This window comes from Ambystoma mexicanum, chromosome 4p (assembly GCF_040938575.1).
Source record: "Ambystoma mexicanum isolate Mex_15411 chromosome 4p, UKY_AmexF1_1, whole genome shotgun sequence".
NCBI classification, from domain to species: domain Eukaryota; kingdom Metazoa; phylum Chordata; class Amphibia; order Caudata; family Ambystomatidae; genus Ambystoma; species Ambystoma mexicanum.
This window is the reverse complement of record NC_090927.1, coordinates 463,436,617-463,455,940: the sequence shown is the minus strand read 5'-3', so window position 1 is coordinate 463,455,940 and position 19,324 is coordinate 463,436,617. Positions and strand designations below refer to the sequence as shown.

At 48.0% G+C, this 19,324-nt stretch overlaps 1 protein-coding gene across 4 annotated transcripts in view; it reads left to right on the top strand.

The window, feature by feature from the left end:
• The first annotated feature begins 273 nt into the window (after nucleotides 1-273).
• GRHL1 (grainyhead like transcription factor 1) overlaps nucleotides 274-19,324 on the top strand; it is a 76,141-nt gene continuing 57,090 nt past the window's right edge. The window contains exons 1-6 of one of the 4 annotated variants that reach the window (XM_069605988.1): nucleotides 274-473; nucleotides 5,966-6,152; nucleotides 8,984-9,054; nucleotides 13,115-13,493; nucleotides 14,739-14,806; nucleotides 17,567-17,723. In XM_069605988.1, coding sequence (XP_069462089.1) covers nucleotides 454-473; nucleotides 5,966-6,152; nucleotides 8,984-9,054; nucleotides 13,115-13,493; nucleotides 14,739-14,806; nucleotides 17,567-17,723 — 882 coding nt within the window. In that variant the 5' untranslated portion in view covers nucleotides 274-453. Of the gene's footprint in view, nucleotides 474-5,947; nucleotides 6,153-8,983; nucleotides 9,055-13,114; nucleotides 13,494-14,738; nucleotides 14,807-17,566; nucleotides 17,724-19,324 lie in introns of all 4 variants that reach the window. The other 3 variants (XM_069605987.1, XM_069605990.1, XM_069605989.1) reach the window with 3 other exon arrangements.

Below are 19,324 nucleotides of genomic sequence, written 5' to 3'. Positions count from 1 at the left end.
CGCGCCTCCGTCGCCGCCAGTGGTGTGTCCTTTCTCTATATCTATGCATTGTCTCCCGTGGACTCATCCGCGGATGCAAATCTCTGCCACCTGTCGCGCCAATTGCCCAATCACTACTCTCGCTCCTTGGGAATCACACCTGCCAGCCCCTCCCACTCCAGGAAGCTTGGGGAGGACGGTATAGAAGCGACCAATCCGCGCCGGGCCTGGAGCCGACGTCACGGGAGCACCTGCGAACAAGCGAGAAAAGCCCCCGAACGGGTTCTAGTGCAGCTCTTCCAGTCCAGCAGCCCGGGCAGGCGCGCGCTCCGCCACTCGCTCCCCATTGGTCGCCCCGCCCTCGCGCCCCCGCCCCTCCACCTGCCGGCCTCGCGCAGCGGCCGCGCTGCCAGCGCAGACCGCAGCCACTGTCCCAACCCGAAAGTCCAGTTCCGCCGCCGCCGCGCGGGGAAGATGACACAAGAGTACGACAAGTAAGTGATGGCGAGTGGGCCAGTAGAACCGGTGCGGCGCCCCCGCCCCCTCCTCGCGCCTGCCGCCTGCCTGCGCTGTCCAGCGCCGGCGCGCTCCTTGCTAGTGGTCAGCATCCCTCTAGAGTGCGCTTCCCAAGGCGGGTCCCAGCTCAGGACCCACGGGCACCGCTGGCGCGAGGCTGCGGGGATAATGTTATGCCACCTCGTCTCGCGAGTTGCGAGTCAGGGGAACTTTATGCATGGAGTTATTTATGCCACTGCGGTGTGGGGCAGCGTGGAAATGGAATGCATGATGCTGCCCACCGGGCCGGCCAAGTCCAGTGCCAGCTCTGCCGGCGCTCTGGTTCCCGGACATCAACGCATGTGGTTCTTGGGGATGGGGAATGCCGAGGACATGCTCACCGTATGACCCTGGAGTGTACTACCTTTAGAGCGTGGACAGCCTGGGCTCTAGACTGAAATGGTAGAGTTTCGGGGTATGGCCTTCGGGCATGGTTTGGGCAGTGTGTGCATGTTGGGTGGCTCGGGACAGGTAGGGCCCCCTGGGCGCTCGAGACTGCGGCTGGGCTGACCCCTGGCAGCCCCTGACACGGGCACAGCTTCAGAAGCCTACTGTAGCTCCCGTCCCTTCCCGTGAGGCGATCCGTCACCCCAGAGCTGAGCGTCAGGCCAATGTGTGTGTTTGGATCCTCTGCGGGTGCAGCAGCAGCAGGTGCACGTGGCTCGGAGCCACAGCCCTCTCCCGCAGAGGGGACCACTGGTGTTTGATCTCACCCCGCACAGTTCTGCGTGTGGTCAAGGCGTCCCAGCTGGGCTGTGGCATGCAGCTGCTCACATGGGTCACCTTTGGCAGGGCTGGGAGTAGTAGCGTGTCCAAACGGGGGCGGGGGTAAGCATTGTATTTTAGAGTCTTGTTTATTGCCGGGTGAGATGTGTTTTGGGGTCTAACTAGCTGCAAAACGTGTTTCCCAGTGACACTCTGGGCCCTATTCATGGAATATTTGCCCGGTTCAAAGTGAATTTGCACTGCCGAAAAGTACTTTGCATTGCCGACACTGTGTCGGTAGTGCAAAGTCACTTTTCAGCAGTGCAAAGTCACTTTGAACCGGGCAAATATTCCATGAATCTGGCCCTGTAGCTTTCTAGCAGGTGGAAGGCGTCCCTGTGCTTAGGGATAATGCAAACAAGTAAACAACGTTTTTTTTAAAAAAGCAGGCCGAATAGTTTCTCAAAGATTTGTTTTACGTATTACCATATGCTGTATAAACCCTATTTCAGTTTCTAGCAGGTGTTTTTGTATCATGATATTGGGACATAGTGCCCTGGACACGCGAAAGGAGCTTTGAGTGTTCTAGAGACCCCTCGCCCCTGAGGTCACCCTCCACGAGGACCCCCTGCCAGGGCGCGTGTCATGTGCTCTCCAGGCCAGTGCATCTTGCGCGGAGCTACTCGGGTGACAAAACTCGCTTCTTTTAATGGAGCATTGTACGGGGCAGCCTCTGCAGCGAACAGCCCGATGGAGCTCTTCATTTCGCCCCGCGTGCAGGAGTGCATCTCCAGGCTGCATCCAGCGCAGGGCAGCCAGGCACGGCTTATACGCCTGTTCTCGGAAGCCCTGTCCCCGGAAGGTGCGTGGTGTACTCTGGCACACATCAGCTGTCAGTCCTTGCTGGCATGTGTATGAACAACACACCGTTTGCTACGCTGCCACGTTCCTTCAGACCTCTCTGTTGAGGAAACGGCAGGTTACTATGCTCGGCTGTCCATCGCCAAGCTTGGGGTTGCGGCGGGGGGAGGGGCGAGGAGAGATACCTGCAGCCTGGGTGGAACCTCGCCCACCGCGAGGCGTTGGTCCTAGCCTCCTTAGCATGCAATCTGCAGGACAATTGCTGTCTGCCAGCGCTCCCAGGCCTCGGAGACGCGGGCTCTCCCTGTTGTCTGGAGGCCTTTGTGGCGGGGGCAGGGCCGGTCCCCTGTCCTTTCTGATCCCATTGTGGGCCTTGGCGGGGGACCAGGGCTGATCGCGGGCAGAGGCTGAAGCCAATGCCTAATTACACGAGGCGGGCACGCCCAGGCCTCCCTTAATGACAAGGGCCCGTGGCACCAGCGCACATCATAACTCGGCCACTGCGTTGTGCTACGCCTCTGCCATAACACAAGCGCAAGCTGCGCAACTTCTATTAGATAAACCCGGGCGCCTCGACGTGTGGGTTTTTACGTTAACGCGCTTGCTACTGAATGGAGTTTAAGTGATATTCCGAAAAAATCTTTCACCGCTCAGAGCAGATATTTCCTCACATTGGGGCTCTAAGACTAGTATTTATTTACAGTAAATCTGAACAAGACATTTTTCTCCCAAGCCGATTTTATCTGAACCAGTTCACAATTAACAGACAGCCTCCCCACGTGACCACACTGTGCCATCGCTAGTTTCAATGTTTTCCAACATGGTAATTTCTTGGAAATGGCAAATACCGGTAACACATACACATTGAAGTACACGTCTACGTTTCATTCATCCGAACTGATCAGAAAACGCAAACCACCAAGGCTTTTGGGGCAGGGGCTGAGTTGCTGCCAAACATAGGAAAGTTTGTGCAAAGTCGTGGGAGCGTGCCCCCCCAATCCTCCCCCCGCCCTCCTCGCTCGCTCCCTCCCCGGTGTGGTCTAAGGCGGGGCGCCTCGAGGCCTCTGGGGGATCTGGGTGGGTGCTGGGATGGGCGCAGCACATCCCTGTCAGGCGCCTCGGTGCAGGGGCCTCCCCGGGAGCTCGCTGCAGTCAGCCCGGGCTCTTCTTTTGCCCTGTTTTCCCCTCTGTTCCCAAGAGAGCTTTTTTTGTTCCCTTTGGCAGCGCCCTGGGTCACGGCCCCCTTCATGCCCCGCACCTTTAATATTCTTTTATTTGGCTAAAACAACAAGAACAATGAAACCAAGCCTTTGATGGGAGCGGAATGGTGGGATTATTTTTTCCTTCACAATGAAACCCTCCCAGGTCCACGTCCTTCCAAATTGGGTTATTTGAAAATATTCCCAGTCCCGCAGACGCTCCTTTCAGCTTCTTTCATGCGCGCTTAGCAGCCAAGCATTTATGTGTACATTTCCCTTCAAATCAATCTTTTTGTCATGCTTTCTTTCGCTACAAAGGGAGGATTTGGCCAAAGTACACACATTTATACAAAGAGTATAAAAATGGTCTAATCCGTTTGCAGAATCACAATGATTTCTTTCAGGTAAATCTACTCAAAAATAGTGTGTCGCCATGTTAAATTTCCCCTCGACGATGACTAGTTACCGACACCGGGATCTGTGTCACTGAAGCTGTCTTGTGCTTTATTTTCTACTTACCGCTCAATGCAAAACAGGCGCTGTTCCCCTACTACCACTGCAGCCCGGCAGCACTATTTGTAAAGCGCCTCAAGCGAGCAGGGTTGTCTTCAGAGCCCTCCCCCACCCCCCTTTCATCCCCAGGGTAATACAAGGCACGCTGTAGCGTTTTATCGACTTCAACAAAGCTGGACACACGTTAGTGACCGCAAAAGGATGAGGGGGCAATTCTGCCCTCTGAACCTGGGACTTTGGGACCCGCATCTGCTCAAGTGCAATAAGTACTAGAGCAGGCACTGCAACCTTTGGCTCTCCAGATGTTTTGGACTGTGACTCCCATCACCCCTACCCAGCACAGTGTTGTAAGTAGCTTAAGAATAGTGTGGACTCCCACCCCGTGGAATTCCACACTCCATGTTTACATTCTATGTTCTATGGTAGTGTCTGAAAAAGAGCAGTTGCTGGGACTCTGAGGGAGCAGGGACTTCGCTGTTCTGGCTGGTCCATAAAGGTGTTTGTCAACTTACCCCAAGTATCCTCGTTTCTACACAGAGTCAATGGAAATGTATCATGGATATTGTAGTCCAAAACATCTGGTGAGCCAAATGCAGCAGACCCCTGTACTAGACCATGGATGTTGCTAATATAGGAGGGTGGGTTCTGCGATTGTTACTTGCATTATTTGCACCCCAATGGCTTGCTGTCATTGGCCACTGTATATGGTGCAAATTCACTTTGAACCGGACGCCTAATCAGGAACCAATACACAAACAGGCCCTGCTTTTGGGTTGCTTGTGGGAAAATCAAGCATCCTGCACTGTACCAAAACGTGTGTCTGATTAAATACAATGCATTCACAATTTAAGTTGTACCGTGGGTGTCAAAATAGGACACACTGATGTGTGCTCAGAGCACGTTTTCTCAATGTGCGTTTGTGTGTATAATCTATCAGGCACGTGTTAAATAGAATCAAATAGACCACGTGTACGCTTTCGTGTTTAAGTTGGTTATATATGATTTTATCGAACCACATTTCAGAGTGGTACATTTGATCTCGACCACAATACGCAAAACACACATTTGTTTTCATTTTAACTTTGGGGGACCCAAGCCCCCTAGTTTTCTACCCTTATAATGCCACCCCAACCTGACTCATTTTAACTCCTAACCCCACTATCCCATATATATTTAATTTGGGTTTTTCGGTATTATGTACGTCGATGAAATGTGCACTCTGTTGTGTTTTCGGTAAAATGACTGGGTACCGTTTAAAGTTGTGTATGTTCGAGTGGTGATTTTCTTTCTTATCCCAGGTACTTTCTGTGGATATCTTGGGTGCATTGTGAGCGACTCTCAACTGTGTGGATCTATGGTTACTTTGATAGGGTGAAGCACAGTCGTTCTAATGTCATTGGAGCCCAATTCTTGGAGTCAGTGCGCCCGCCCGGTGGGCATTTCGCCGCAGCAAGTGGATTGCCGGTAAACTTGAGTAGTCCACATGGAGACACTGGTCACCTACTCCCAAACGACTTAAAAACACAGCAAACGGAAAATCACCCGTTTAACCTGCACGAGACAATCGTGAAGCAACAAATTGTGAATGCATGGTATTTAATCAGATAACTGTTTTGGCTCGAGCGGGTCCCTTGGTTTTTCCACAGGTAACCCAAACCCCAGTGCTGCGGAACCGTGGTAGGCGGGGCTGATCGCCTCACGGGCCAGGCCTGGCTCTGACTGACGGCTCCACCCGCGTCCAGGAAGGCACCCAGTGTCCCCAAGGGCTGGTCCTCCGCTGAGTACAGTGCATTGTGCAATTTTGGAATATTAATCTCCTTCCCTTGGCCTACATAGTCTCCTTGTTGACGTCTTGCGTGGAATAATTGGGCTGATTGCAGGCCGCCTCCTTGCAATGTGTTTTGTTTTGAATCATAGCATCCTGGCAGCCATGCCACCAGTCTGCCAGGGGCGCAGCCTGTGCGCTCCTTGATACTATCTCATTAAAGACATGTTGACTGTGTGGTGAAACGGAGAAGTAATATTTACTCAGTACACGCAGACTGATAACACCTAGGCCCTGGATGTTTGTAAACTCTGTTAAACCTGTTTGTTGTGTGTATGCTTTGCATTGCTGCCACACGCATTCATTTTAGGTTTTTTTACATGGAAAGCAAAAGGCCAGTGCTGGTTCTGCAGAATGACGTGCTGTACCCCCAGAGGCGCTCCTACTCCAGTGAAGACGAAGCCTGGAAGTCCTTCCTTAAGAACCCCCTGACTGCAGCCACGGAAGCCATGATGAGCATCAACGGGGACGAGGACAGCGCCGCTGCCCTGGGCCTGCTCTACGACTACTATAAGGTAACCAGAGCCAACACAGACTGTCTCACTCTTTCCCTTGACCCTGGAGAGGTTTGCATGGGTCCAGGCTGCAGCAGGCAGGTCACCCTAACTAAGCACGCCATAGTAGACTGTCTCAGAGCTCCTTCCAAGGCCTTGCTTCCCAGGCCTTCCACCTGGACGCCTATTGGAGACTCTGGGAAGCGGTCCCTTCTCTATACGAGCAGCCGACCACAATGGCCATCTGCCAGTGGACATTTCTAGTCATTTCTAGGGAAGTGTAATTCTGCCCCTTTCTGGGAGAATGGGCGCTGCAGTTTTTGTTGCCAGGGTTCTCTGATCCTCAGTGTCCGCATTGCTCGATTTTGTGAGTAGGAATTCCAGGACACAGTGGGAAGACACATGAAATGCACTTTAACGGCCAGGGTTATATTGCTCCTGTAGGAGGGTTGTTTATTGCAGAATCATTTTTTTTAAAGTTTAATTGGCAAATGGATGGATGGGATTAGGCATGAATGCAGTTGTGGGATTTTGCTGTAAAAAGAACGAGTTGAGTAACAGTTTGATTCCAGAGCAATGAAAGGCCTTCTTCTCTTCTTCCCATTTGCGAAATGACTTCAGTAACATTCGAAACGAGAAGATTAAAACATAATTGTATTAAGGAGTGCTCCAATGCTATGCAGGCATAAATACTTATGCATGGCTTGGGTCCTCGCATAACAAGTTCTTCTAAATTGCAGGCCTGCCCTTAAACCATCGCACTGATCTGGATGTTCAGACTACTGCCAACACATGTTGTGCAGTCAATCTAGTTCCTATTCATGCTACAGGGGAACAGCCATCGACAGAAAACCACCTGGATTCTCTTTGGCTTTGGCTACTAGGTGGTGCTTTGGCACCACCTAGAAGCCAAAAGAATTCCTTTGGAGTAAAGATAACATGGAGATGGGAGGCGAGAAGGGACATGCAGCTTCTGGATGTTTGTGGTTATTTACCTACACTCCGGAGTGTCATCCTAATTCATCCCGATGGCCATTCCTACCCACTTCGTGCCACTCCCCACCAAAAACACTCCCTCCTGAGATCTCTCTGAGAACTCTATAAAGCAGTGACATCAAACTTTGTGCTGTAAACAGCCTGCCAGGGTTATTTCAAGGCAATCTTTTTGTATGTTATGGCCTAATTGCACCTGTAGATGCACCGCCAGTGTCATGTATGATCAGCCACTTGATTTAAATAATATGTGTATCACATCCGTTCTTTGCATGGAAGCCCTGACACAATCAAGCACTGGCGAAGTGAAAAGTTTTTGTTTTCGCATAGGTATTAAGTAGACGTTTACCAAGCCCCATCATATGCCCAAAACCCACATTTTTCAGAAGTCACCATTTTATGGCCAGGTAATACCATTATGGCAGCGCATGGCTAATGCCTATGTTATGCTTAGACAAAAGCCAAAACTGTTCGCCTTGCAATAGTTGTTTTCTCTTGTAAATCGAAGCACTCCACTCTGCCCCAGTGGTATATGGGAGGCAGCTCTGTGCTATGTACACCATTTTTAAAATCTCAGATTGCCGACGTCCCCGGCACCCTTTCACTCTTGATGCAAATGTGCACTTTCAAGAGGAGCATACATGCCAGAGGCCAATGGCTGCTAGGGGAATAGCAGGGGCCTGGCAGGCGTCATTTCTTTTGTAGGCACAATCATTTGTTTCATGTTCCCATTTTTGTGGCATCTTTTAATATTGGTTTATTTTAAAACCTTTAACAATTTACCACACTATTAATTCCATTTCCATCATCCTGATCACAATCTAAAAAGGACCAATAACCTTTCATATATCAGTCCATGTACAAGAAAAAAGCATATTAAAATTTCAAATCAAATCCCCTCCAACTTCTTAGTGTTGGTCTTCATTTCATGCAGCTATGCAATTTATAACATCAACCTTAATCTCATGCTCATTTCACTTCCAATATTTCATTCAGAAACGTAACCACTCCAAACGCAAGCGACTGATTTCTCCCCCAAGCGCAGCAGGTTACACCATTCCTCTGGGGTGAGGGTATTCACTTGGGTTAAAAATGTCCCCATATACATAGTCCTTTGGTTTATCAAACCTGTACGGTAGACAATGAAGTGCTTCAAGGATTCCACCACTTCCGATTGAGCGCAATATCTACAGGATAGGTCTGATTGGCCGATCTGTCTTTGACTTTCTTGGTTTAGAATAGATTCAGGTGCATTCACATGAATTGCTCCCTAAATCCTCTGCATGGGAACATAACCAGGTATTTGGGTAGAGTTCTTACACTTCTACTTTCTCAGTTATAATCTCTCTGCCCATTGAACATAGTTCAATGGGCAGAGCGTTGCTTGAAGACCTGTCTGGAAAATGTTGAAATGCAGTCAACGTCCCCTCTGCATCCTATCCGGCCACATATACAAAATGAATAGCATTGTATAATAAATCTATCATTCAGTGCCTCGACACATTTCATTATATCATGTGTTGTATATAAATATTTATCAATATTATAAAAGCCTTTGGCACATATAGAGACATCCCATAGACTCTTAGAAATTTCTTGGGGTAGGAAAGTATTGGAAACATAATGAAAAGAAGGGCACATTGAGAAAGCATGGGGCCTTTCAGATTTGATGGGGCATATTGAGGGAACCTGAAGAGCCTCATGACAGCCGTGGGCCCAGTATGTAAGCATGCGTGCGGTTGCAAGGCATTATGGGACAGTCATCAGGCTGCCTGAATCCTGGATCCTGGAAACACTTACATTTTGGAAAATGGGTAGTACATATTTTTGAAGGCTAACCATGATTGTTTTCTCTTTAGGTGCCCCGGGAGAGGAGGTCTGGACAAGCAAAACAAGACCTTGGCCACCACGATCATGAACACATCAAAAGGTATGGTGGTCTCATGTTTTGAAGTGTCCTGAGGAGCAGGGGTGAACATTTGAGTGGAACAGCTCATTTAAGTGCTAACGTATCCATCTGTCATGCTCTGGTTGTGTGGTTTGCGTTTATTTGCCTCACCCTAAGTTTTGCTGTGAGGGATGTACATTTAACTGGTGATCTTAAAGCTTACTGGCTATTTCTAATTCTTCTGATTATGATGGACTTTAGGCGGACAAGTGGTCACCGCGTTCATCGGTTAAGCAAAGATATGCTCCTTTTAACTTGGATAACTGGGTTTGTTTGGTGCGCATAGAGACAACTAGTAAAGTTAGAGAAATTGAAGGACGGCCTTCCTTGTGGGCAAACATTTAATTAATTTAGGACGAGCTCCGTTTGAAAACTTTCTTATTGCCATATTATGGGTAGAGTGACTCAATGACCTTTTTTATTCTTAACAAAAATCCTTCTAATACGTGGAAAGCTGAATCAGAGACCACCCTTTATCTAGTAGTGTTAGTTACCAATGCCCAGGCCATAACCCTGTTACAGAGATCCTTGAAAGCCTACTTTCAAAATACCCAAACAATGTCATTTCCTGTTGTGGCCCTTCACAGCAGACTGTATATGTGTATTGACAAGGATGAGCAGTTCGATTAGATAGACTGGACAGGGTAGCAAAAGCTTGGCCAACCTTTGGAAGGGTAGTATACCAGGGCCAGAAGCGGCAGGTAGGTGGGTGATGATCCCCATAGGAGGGTCAGAAACATACCAGTGAAGACAGACACTGTGCCGGGGACTGCACAGTGGGTCCTATGGAGGTCGAGAAGCGTGTTCAGGCTGGATCACCATTCAGGTGGAGGTGATTGAAGGCAAGGGTGATGGTGGTGGGGATATGTTTGGTATTAGGAGGTGCAATAATGAGGGGCGATGAGAAAACAAGGCACTGAGGCGAGTGGTAGCATGGGGCTGGGAGATGGCCGCGTTGAGTGGGGCGCTGGAGTGCTTGGCGTGAAGTGGGCAGTGATGGGTGATTTAGTTGGACAGATATGGGGAGGGGCAAGGCCATAAAGATACCTAGAGTCTAGTATCAGGAATTTAGGGAGGTACAGGTGCTACATGACGACCCAGCCAGCATCAAGCCGTTGAGCCCATGTTGGTGAAGGAGCATGAGATGATGTATGTTTATATTTAGGATTGCACATTTGCAATGCGCAACTATTCACCACAAAGGCATCTTGGCGCTGTTTAACAAACTGCAATACAGGTAAGATAAAACTGAGCTGTAAGGAAACATTGGGACCAATCTCAGATGAGTACATTGAAAAGATGACTCTTACTTTTCTTCCGAAAAATTAACAGATTAGACCCACTATGCAAAGATATACACAAAGCACTCACTAGTTTGGAGGCCTATATAGAAAAAGAACGGCTGTCAAATGTCTCCCCTTTCTAGCAAAGGACAGTCATTTCACTGACTGCGATTCGAGGCCTTGTGGTGGACAGTACCACGGAACCTTATGGGACAGGAGTACGTGTTCCTGATGGAATAAAATATTGTCTATTAAGGACAGAGGCTTGAAGAGAATGCGTTGCTTAACTTGGAGCCAATGTATCACTGCAAGACCCAGCATGACATGATCGACTTTACGCAACCTAAGCAGAAGTCTTGCCGCCTTTTTCTAAAATCTTTGTAGCCTAAGCAATAGTTTTGCAGAGATGCCTAAATAGATGCTTTTAGCAAAGTCAAGCCTCGTATAATAAATGCAATGACTGCTGCTGCTCTTTGTAGCAATGGCCGCAACAGAATCAGACGTTTTAACCTCCTGAGATGGAAACAAGTTACTTGAGGCTGTTGGGAAAGTGCAAGGTCAGCCTTTAATAATCCCCAACTTTTTGACAGCAGTGTTTGTATTGGAACATGGACCAGAGCAAGTCTGACAAGTAGATGGAAAGCCAAGGATTTACGAGTGCATTAACCGTTATTTTACGGTGGATTTATTTTGAGTGAATTTTGATCCCTCTATTTGATGTAAGGTCTTGATTGCCAGACATCTTAACCAAAACGTGGGCGTCATTGGCATAATTGAAAACAGAAGACCGTGTTTACACAGCCGTGGGCTTGATGTAACAGTTGAAAAACAAATGCGACAGAGCAGAGCCCTGTGGGACGCCACACAGCTAAGATCTTTGAGCTGAAACAAAATGCCCAGGCTCCACTGAGTGCGGTTCGTAAGAAGAGATCCAATGAAGAACTTTGCCCTGAAGACATTGAGATTCAGGCCTTACACAGGGTGATGGCCAACATTGTTGAATACGGCAGAGGGAGCATCCAGGACCGCCTATACCCACCTCTTCCCTGACTGGATCGGTGATAGCGGTAGTAATCCTCTCCATAATGCGGCGGGCCTTTACCTAAATTGTGCCTGGTGTAGGAGATTGTCCTCTATAAGCGACTGAAGGCACTGAAGAGTTAGTCTTTCCAACCGTTTGGCTAAGTATGGGAGTGGAGAAATTAGCGCATGTCTTGTAAAGTAGGGAATTTTTGTATGGGTAACAGGAGTAGAGCAGGACACCTGTGATCAGTAGTCCGAATGACTTAGTGAGAGGGTAGAGACTGGAGTTGTGAGTGAAGAGGAAGTGCATTTTGCAGATGGAGGATGGGCTTACCCTAGCTGTGGTCACAGTTGATCTTATGGGTTGGTGGAGTGTTAGATCACTGTCAAAGAGAACCTCGTTGTTGCAGGCCATGGCAGATAGTGGAAGAAGGCCAGTGTGAAAGGAGAGGCATGAAGAAAGGTGTGGACTAGCCACCCAGTGGCTAGCCAAAAGACAAAGAAATGAGAGGTTAAGGATAAAAAAGGAGGCAATTTGTGTGTTAACAGCACAGATGTGGTTTGAGATGCCAATGGACATTGTAGTCTGTGCATTGAGGGTGAAGGCAGGTAGGCTGAGGACAGAACCGTTTTGGATCTTTCTCATGGAGGTGAGTGGGATCAGTGGTGTGGGGTTCGAGGAGATGGCAATTGTGTGGCTAGAAAGGCAGGAAGTGCAGTATCTTGGATGCTGAGGACTTATGGGAAGGAGAGAAGGCTGGTGAATTGTATCAAAGGCTGCTAACTGGTCCCCGAGGATGGTGGATGGTTTAGAGCGTGGACCCTGTTAAGGAAGTTGAAAATGTGGGAAGTTGCTAACTCATCAGAGTGGCAGCTGTAGAGCTGAGATAGAAGGGGCCCACAGTGATCATTAACTTCGATGTAGGTCATGATCCAGTTGAAGACGACCTGTTCCAGAGCTGGTAGTAAATGAGAAGTGCGACTGGTAGTAGTTGGCTGCATAGTCTGGGTCAGCTGAGATTTACGTTGGGTAGTACAATGGCAATCTTGAGGAATACAAGATCCCAGTTTCGAGGGTTGAATGGGGAGGAGAGGTGGCGGGTGCCAGCGCCTTGTTGTCTTGCATTAGAAGGCAAAGTCAATGGCAGACAGGGGAGGGGGTAGAGCCAGATGGGGCGTGGGTGGGTCATCTTGCCCTGGAGGGGGGGTGCAGAGCTCACTAGGCAGTCGGGCTTGTGTGCATCTGTAGTTTTGGGGTTTCCTTTCACATGCACAGAGTTCATTTATAAAGGGAGTAACGTATTCTGTGTGGCCATGTGTGTACCCCCCTCGATCTGTTATGCCAATAAACTGATTCTTTGTGTAAGACTGTGCTTCATTCATTACTGTAGTTATAAGACACTGGTAAAGATTTGGGTGGAATTTGTTTCTGGCATGCGCCCGACTGGCAATTTCCAAGAAATGTTTTAACTAAGCTGTCTGTAACATCGCCGTGGTACCTAAGGGTTTGGGCGAGTAACAAATGCAATAAATAAATAAAATAAATAAAAGATAGTCATCTCGGTAGTTCCTATGTCACCTTTCCATTAGCTTTGCAAGGGGTTGGTAACGTTCTGTTCTCTTGTTAGCATTTCAGGTGTTTTCTTATTCCCCACCATAACATCACCAAACAACTTGCTTTTATCTGTCTCCATCACCCTAACAAACGACTGTACTTTTCTTTTTTTATTTTAAAGGAACGGCATGACGAATGTGTCTGAACAGTCCTTGATTTCCGCCGGTGAAAACAGGTTGCAGCTCCTGAAGAGCGTGCCCTTCAATATTGTTCTCCCGACGGGGAATCAGTTTGTCCACGACAAAAGGGGGCAACTGACGACGCCGGATACCACAGTGACTGTCTCCATCGCCACTATGCCAACTCACTCCATCAAGACTGAAATGCAGCCGCAGGGCTTCGCCGTGGGCCTCCCCCACTCTGTGTACCACCCCGAGGCAGCTGACCGCATTGTTGTGTTTGACCGAAATGCCGAGCACTACAGTACCCAGCCCACCAACGCCCAGAGGAGGACGCCGGACTCCACCTTCTCGGAGACGTTCAAGGAAGAGGCGCAAGAGGTGAAGTTCTGCTGCTCTCTGTGCTGGGCCGCCAGCCCCCGCGCGCAGATCGCCTTACGCAGCCATTGTCGTGTAAGCTCAAAATCCCAGTGCAGTGGATTAGCAGTGGGACATCCGGGCCCAAAGAGCACAGGCGTATAATTTAAGAAATCAAGCCCTTGGAACTCCAAAGTCTTATCAAAAGATTTGGTCTAATCTTACAAGTGACTATAAAAGATGGTGGAAGCAAGTGCAGAACGCATTCTATGTCAAGGCAGAGGCATAAAATACACACATTATTCCTTTCAACTTTTTTTTGGTGGTTAAGTGCCTTCCGCAACATCACGTATTTTAAGGCCGCTTAACTGTGTGTAGGTAGCAGTGTCGAGTGCAATTGCTCATGTTTGGGTGTGTCTACAGATGTCCCTACAAGACGTGAAAGGCTCCAGGAGCTACTGGTGCAGCAACATAGATTTAAAATGTGGGAACATTCAGTGCACCAGCTTTTAGCTGTCCTTATTTGTGATAACCAGTTCTACATGTATCTCCTTGCTCAGGGGCTGCATTAGTACCACCTGCAGCGTTAGTTAATCCTCCTGACATCAAGGAGCTGTTGAAATAGCCCTAACCCAGACCAGTCTCACCTTTTCATTTGATATCTTCCGTGCCATAAGTAGCTATCCCTCTGCTCTCACTTTGAAGGCGGTCTGCATGTTACACTAATGGGTGACCTTCATGATATAGCTATATATTCACAGGAAAATAAATAAGAGCGAGCCTACTGTTCTGTGAAAGGTGACCAGGGCTTCAGTTGCACAGCTTCCCATACTACGGAAACTAGAAAGGGGGACACCATTCGTTCACTCGCATGTTCCATTGAATTCATACACATAAAGTTTAAATTAAACTCCGGGGGACAGTTTAGCATTGGCAAGCTTTTTATTGGGCAAGGTCACCCCACTGGTCACACGTCCATCAAAAATGAACACTAAGAAAACGTATGATATATGCCCTGCATCAGTCTCAGCTCACAACTAGAGTTTCACAGGTCCAAGTTCATGCTCGAGTCCAAAATGCAATTGTGGCAGGATAAAAATAATCATGGGCAGTATTTACCAGTAATGGACCCTGAAAGACTCCAGTTTACTGTGTGATTTAAAACGTTTTTAGAGTTGTTTTTGTCACCTCTTAATGTACATTTATTAAAGGGGTTTATTGGGCAGTGAAACATGGATGCATATTAACCGATCCTTTGTTTACTTGCAGTCGTTCTTCCCGCACGAGCTAAATCTGCGCATGAGCTCAGAGGACTACGGATTTGATGCTGTTGCTGGGTAATGTTCAGTCTGTATGTTTTTGTGATCAGTATCTGACAGTATGCTCTGAAAGCGGATACGCGCATATAATATGAGATCTGCATCTGGAGTAAGTCTCACTACTTCTTGCATTGCTGTCTGCCGATAGGAATTGCAACCTTGATGCAGTGAGCTCCCTCCCGGGTCATGGATGTAGTTGTGGTACTCTAGAATGCGGGATGCTGGCAGTGTGGAGGTGGTACTCCAGAATGCGGGATGCTGGCAGTGTGGAGGTGGTACTCCAGAATGCGGGATGCTGGCAGTGTGGAGGTGTTACTCCAGGATGCAGGATGCTGCCAGTGTGGAGGTGGTACTCCAGAATGCGGGATGCTGGCAGTGTGGAGGTGATACTCCAGAATGCGGGATGCTGGCAGTGTGGAGGTGTTACTCCAGGATGCAGGATGCTGCCAGTGTGGAGGTGGTACTCCAGAATGCGGGATGCTGGCAGTGTGGAGGTGGTACTCCAGAATGCGGGATGCTGGCAGGGTGGAGGTGTTACTCCAGGATGCAGGATGCTGCCAGTGTGGAGGTGGTACTCCAGAATGCGGGATGCTGGCAGTGTGGAGGTGGTACTCCAGAATGCGGGATGCTGGCAGTCTGGAGGTGGTACTCCAGGATGCAGGATACTGGCAGTGTGGAGGTGGTACTCCAGAATGTGCAACGTTGCCGTGTAGAGGTGGTACTCCAGGATGCGGGATAATGGCAGCGTGGAGGTGGTACTCCAAAATGTGGGCCGTTGCAGTGTGGAGGTGGTACTCCAGGATGCGGGATGTTGTCATTGTGGAGGTGGTACTACAGAATGCAGGACGCTGGCAGTGTGGAGGTGGTACTCCAGGATGCGGGATGTTGTCATTGTGGAGGTGGTACTACAGAATGCAGGACGCTGGCAGTGTGTGGAGGTGGTACTCCAGGATGCAGGATGTTGCAGTGTGGAGGTGGTACTCCAGGATGCGGGATGCTGGCAGTGTGGAGGTGGTACTCCAGAGTGCAGGACGTTGGCAGTGTGGAAGTGGTACTCCAGCATGCAGGGCGGTGGCAGTGTGGAGATGGTACTCCAGGATACAGGATGTTGGCAGTGGAGGTAGTGGAAGTCCCCCGACATAAACTTTGCTCTCTCACCGAAGAGCGACAACTGATCATGCTCTCTGCCATATGCATTTTAGTTAAGAAATGAAATGCACCTATTATTGTTCGTCAAATGAATCGTTCATGGTTGTGACTGGCATCAGCAAAGAGCAGTCAGACACCATCCTATTTTTACCAAATCAAGACGTTTATGGTGTAAAAACTAGTGAAACAAGGAGTTTAAGGATTTCCACTTTTTTTTTATTTGTGTGCGGTTTCCTTTACATAATGATTGCTGTAGAATAATGCACGTGGACAAATGTCGAAACTAAAATGTCATTGCACGGAGATCTGCCGCTTTGGGGCTTTTTTTCTATTCTTCACTAGATTGTTTGAGGCTCCAGATCCACAAACTATATAGCCACCCAAGCAGGCCAGTCAACATTTGACATTCATGGTGGAAACTATATAGCCACCCAAGCAGGCCAGTCAGCATTTGACATTCATGGTGGAAACTATGTAGCCACCCAAGCAGGCCAGTCAGCATTTGATATTCATGGTGGAAACTATGTAGCCACCCAAGCAGGCCAGTCAACATTTGATATTCATGATGGAAACTATGTAGCCACCCAAGCAGGCCAGTCAGCATTTGACATTAATGATGGATTTTGTAAGCCGAGTGTCTCCCATCTTTGACATGCCACCTTCCATTTCACTGAAAGGGCTTCAACAACACAGAAGGAAAACACATGCATTGGCAATGCCAACAGTTTGGGCTTTTGTGTGGGCATGGGGAAGGCACTGCTGTAGTGGTATTAACTGGTCATTGATGGTAGCAGGTGCAAAATGGTTCGAGTACTTGGGCATCTAACAGCAGTGCCAGGCAAATGCATAATACTTATACACGAGCCAAAACTGCTGGATTTGCCAATGCTTGTTTTTAACACGACTTCAGTTAAGGACACACACAGTGCTTATAGATCGAGCGGCTGACGCCAGACCTGGTTAAGACATTTTCATTACATTGGTAGCGCATTTACAGCTGCAATTAAGTTATTCCCTCTCAGGCAGGCACTTAGAGTGCAAAGTTTGATGGTAAAGCTTTATTAAAAGCGAGCTCAAAGAGTTCCCATGAGGAGGGGTTTTGGGCGGGAAGGGCAGGGAGTGAGTGGGAATGGCCGTTGGGATTAGCATGCCCATGGGCAGTCAATGCGAGGGCAAATAACCAAATACCTACCAGCTCATATGCCATTTCTCCCTATCTGGACTCTAATGCAATAGATTTGGCTTATAGGAGGGGCTTAAGTGCCACCGAATAACCCAAACTAATAACACTGTCAAAGAATTCAGCATGACAAATGGTGGAGTATTCATATAACTTTCGAGGCATCTTGAAATGTCTCTGTTCGACACTCTTCTTCTCTCACATAGAAGTAGGCCGACTAAAGGATCCACATGGGTTGGTGCTCCATGGAAAGGCCATGGGCCTGCTCACATTGTGCACCTTGCAAACGCCTGCATTATCACTGCAAAGCCTAATAGTAACCAGGCCTTAGCTCCTGCTTAATGATGAATCTCTGATAGGTGGTTGGTTTGGCATTTTCCCCATCTGGCAGTGAATATGTCAAATGTAATAAATCTACTCTGTTGGTGACACTTTCTATTTTTCTGTAGCAACAACTTTGAATACACCCTGGAAGCCTCAAAATCTCTCCGTCAGAAGCCTGGAGACAGCACAATGACGTATCTGAATAAGGGCCAGTTTTATCCAATCACACTGAAGGAAATCAGCGGCAACAAAGGCATACACCACCCAATCAGCAAAGTCCGGGTGAGGCTTATCATACCATGCAGATTACCATTTGACGTGTCTAATTTTTTTTAACTTGTATTTTCTTTAATCATATGATGGGGTTTCGCATTGGCTGCATTGTCCACCCTAGTTACAGACATGTGTTCATCCTCAGAGCCCAGATTGTAAAAGCATTGAGGGAAAGTGGAAATATACCAAAATGTCGCCAAAATAACTGCGATCAGGCAGTTACTGCGACTTTCAGCGTACACATTATTCCAACACCTATTATTGGGCCCAAGCAGAGCAGGGTTGCAGTGGTGTGTCTCCCCGCTCTCCTTGGTCGTGGTAATGGGAGTCGGGGGGTTGTAGAGATGTCCCCCACTTACCATTACAGTAAGCTGAGGATAAGAAAGAAAAAAAAGGATCCTGCGGCGTCAGCACCGCCCCATGTAAGTGGGAGGAACTGACGCTGCAGCTGTACAAGGCAGTCAGCGGCACACGCAGAAGTGTGCAGCAGTAAAGGTATGTGGGGGGTGCAAGTTGGAGGATTGCGGGCTGGGGCATATGGTCAAAAGTGATCTATCTGATCACTGCGACGTGCCATGTTCGGAGTCGACATTTTCATCAGCAGAATTACTGCCGGCGCACAGATCACATAGATTCAGGAAAAGCTTGCCTAGTTTCTGATGAAAACAGTGGAGTGCTTAACCTTGCAAGACCATAGAAGCCCTCTTCACACTAACGTTGATGTGATGCCCTTATCCATCAACTCTGAGTTATCTATAGAATCCGAAATTAGTATATTTTGCAGAACTGGTTAACATAGAGGGATAAGACTCCTGACACAGCTTACCACAAAAGCTTGATTTCGTGCACTTTAAAGTCAAGGGGGCTTTACAAGATGGCTGTTAATCAGGAGTATCATGTGAAACGTAATTCTCAGTTGTCATTTCCTACTGGTAGTCCAAGGATTTCACAAGCCAATGGGTACTTTGTGTGTGCTCACAACAATTGAGAACAGCTTTTCATGGCAGCGTTTGCATAATTCGTGAACTCACCGGTCTATCGAGAATAAAACCAGTGTTTGGGGAGAATGTTCTTGTCCACAATTTCCCTTGGAGTGGTGTTTGTGTTACAATTATTATTGAGTCCCCCGCAGGCGGATGCCTCTACCAGGTGGATGTATTACAAGACTTTGGTGCTGACACATTCTTAATGCTTACAAAATGCCAAGGGCACCCACTTTCTTGGAATCCATCTTCATTTTCTAATTAGCAACTCCAGATTTGAGGAGCTCTTTCCAGGCAGCATAAAGATTTTGAAAAGACTCTCCAAAGTCTGCAATTTCCTCGACTTGATTCATTAAATGTTCTTAATTTGAGGATGTTTGCAGCACATTGTGAGGCACTCATGGTGTCAACAAGTAAGACAGGCACAAGTGATCACAGTTCAAGGGTGTTTCTTGACCAATAAATAAATCAATCAATCAATTAAATGCTGTATGCAGGTTGGAAAAATGTCTAATCTAAACCTAAATCAAAGATGGGAGCAAGCGTCAACCAACAAATGAAAATAAGGCCGTCCTTGTGGCATTGTGTCAAAATAAAAGGGCCTGTACTAAGAAACCTATTGCCAAA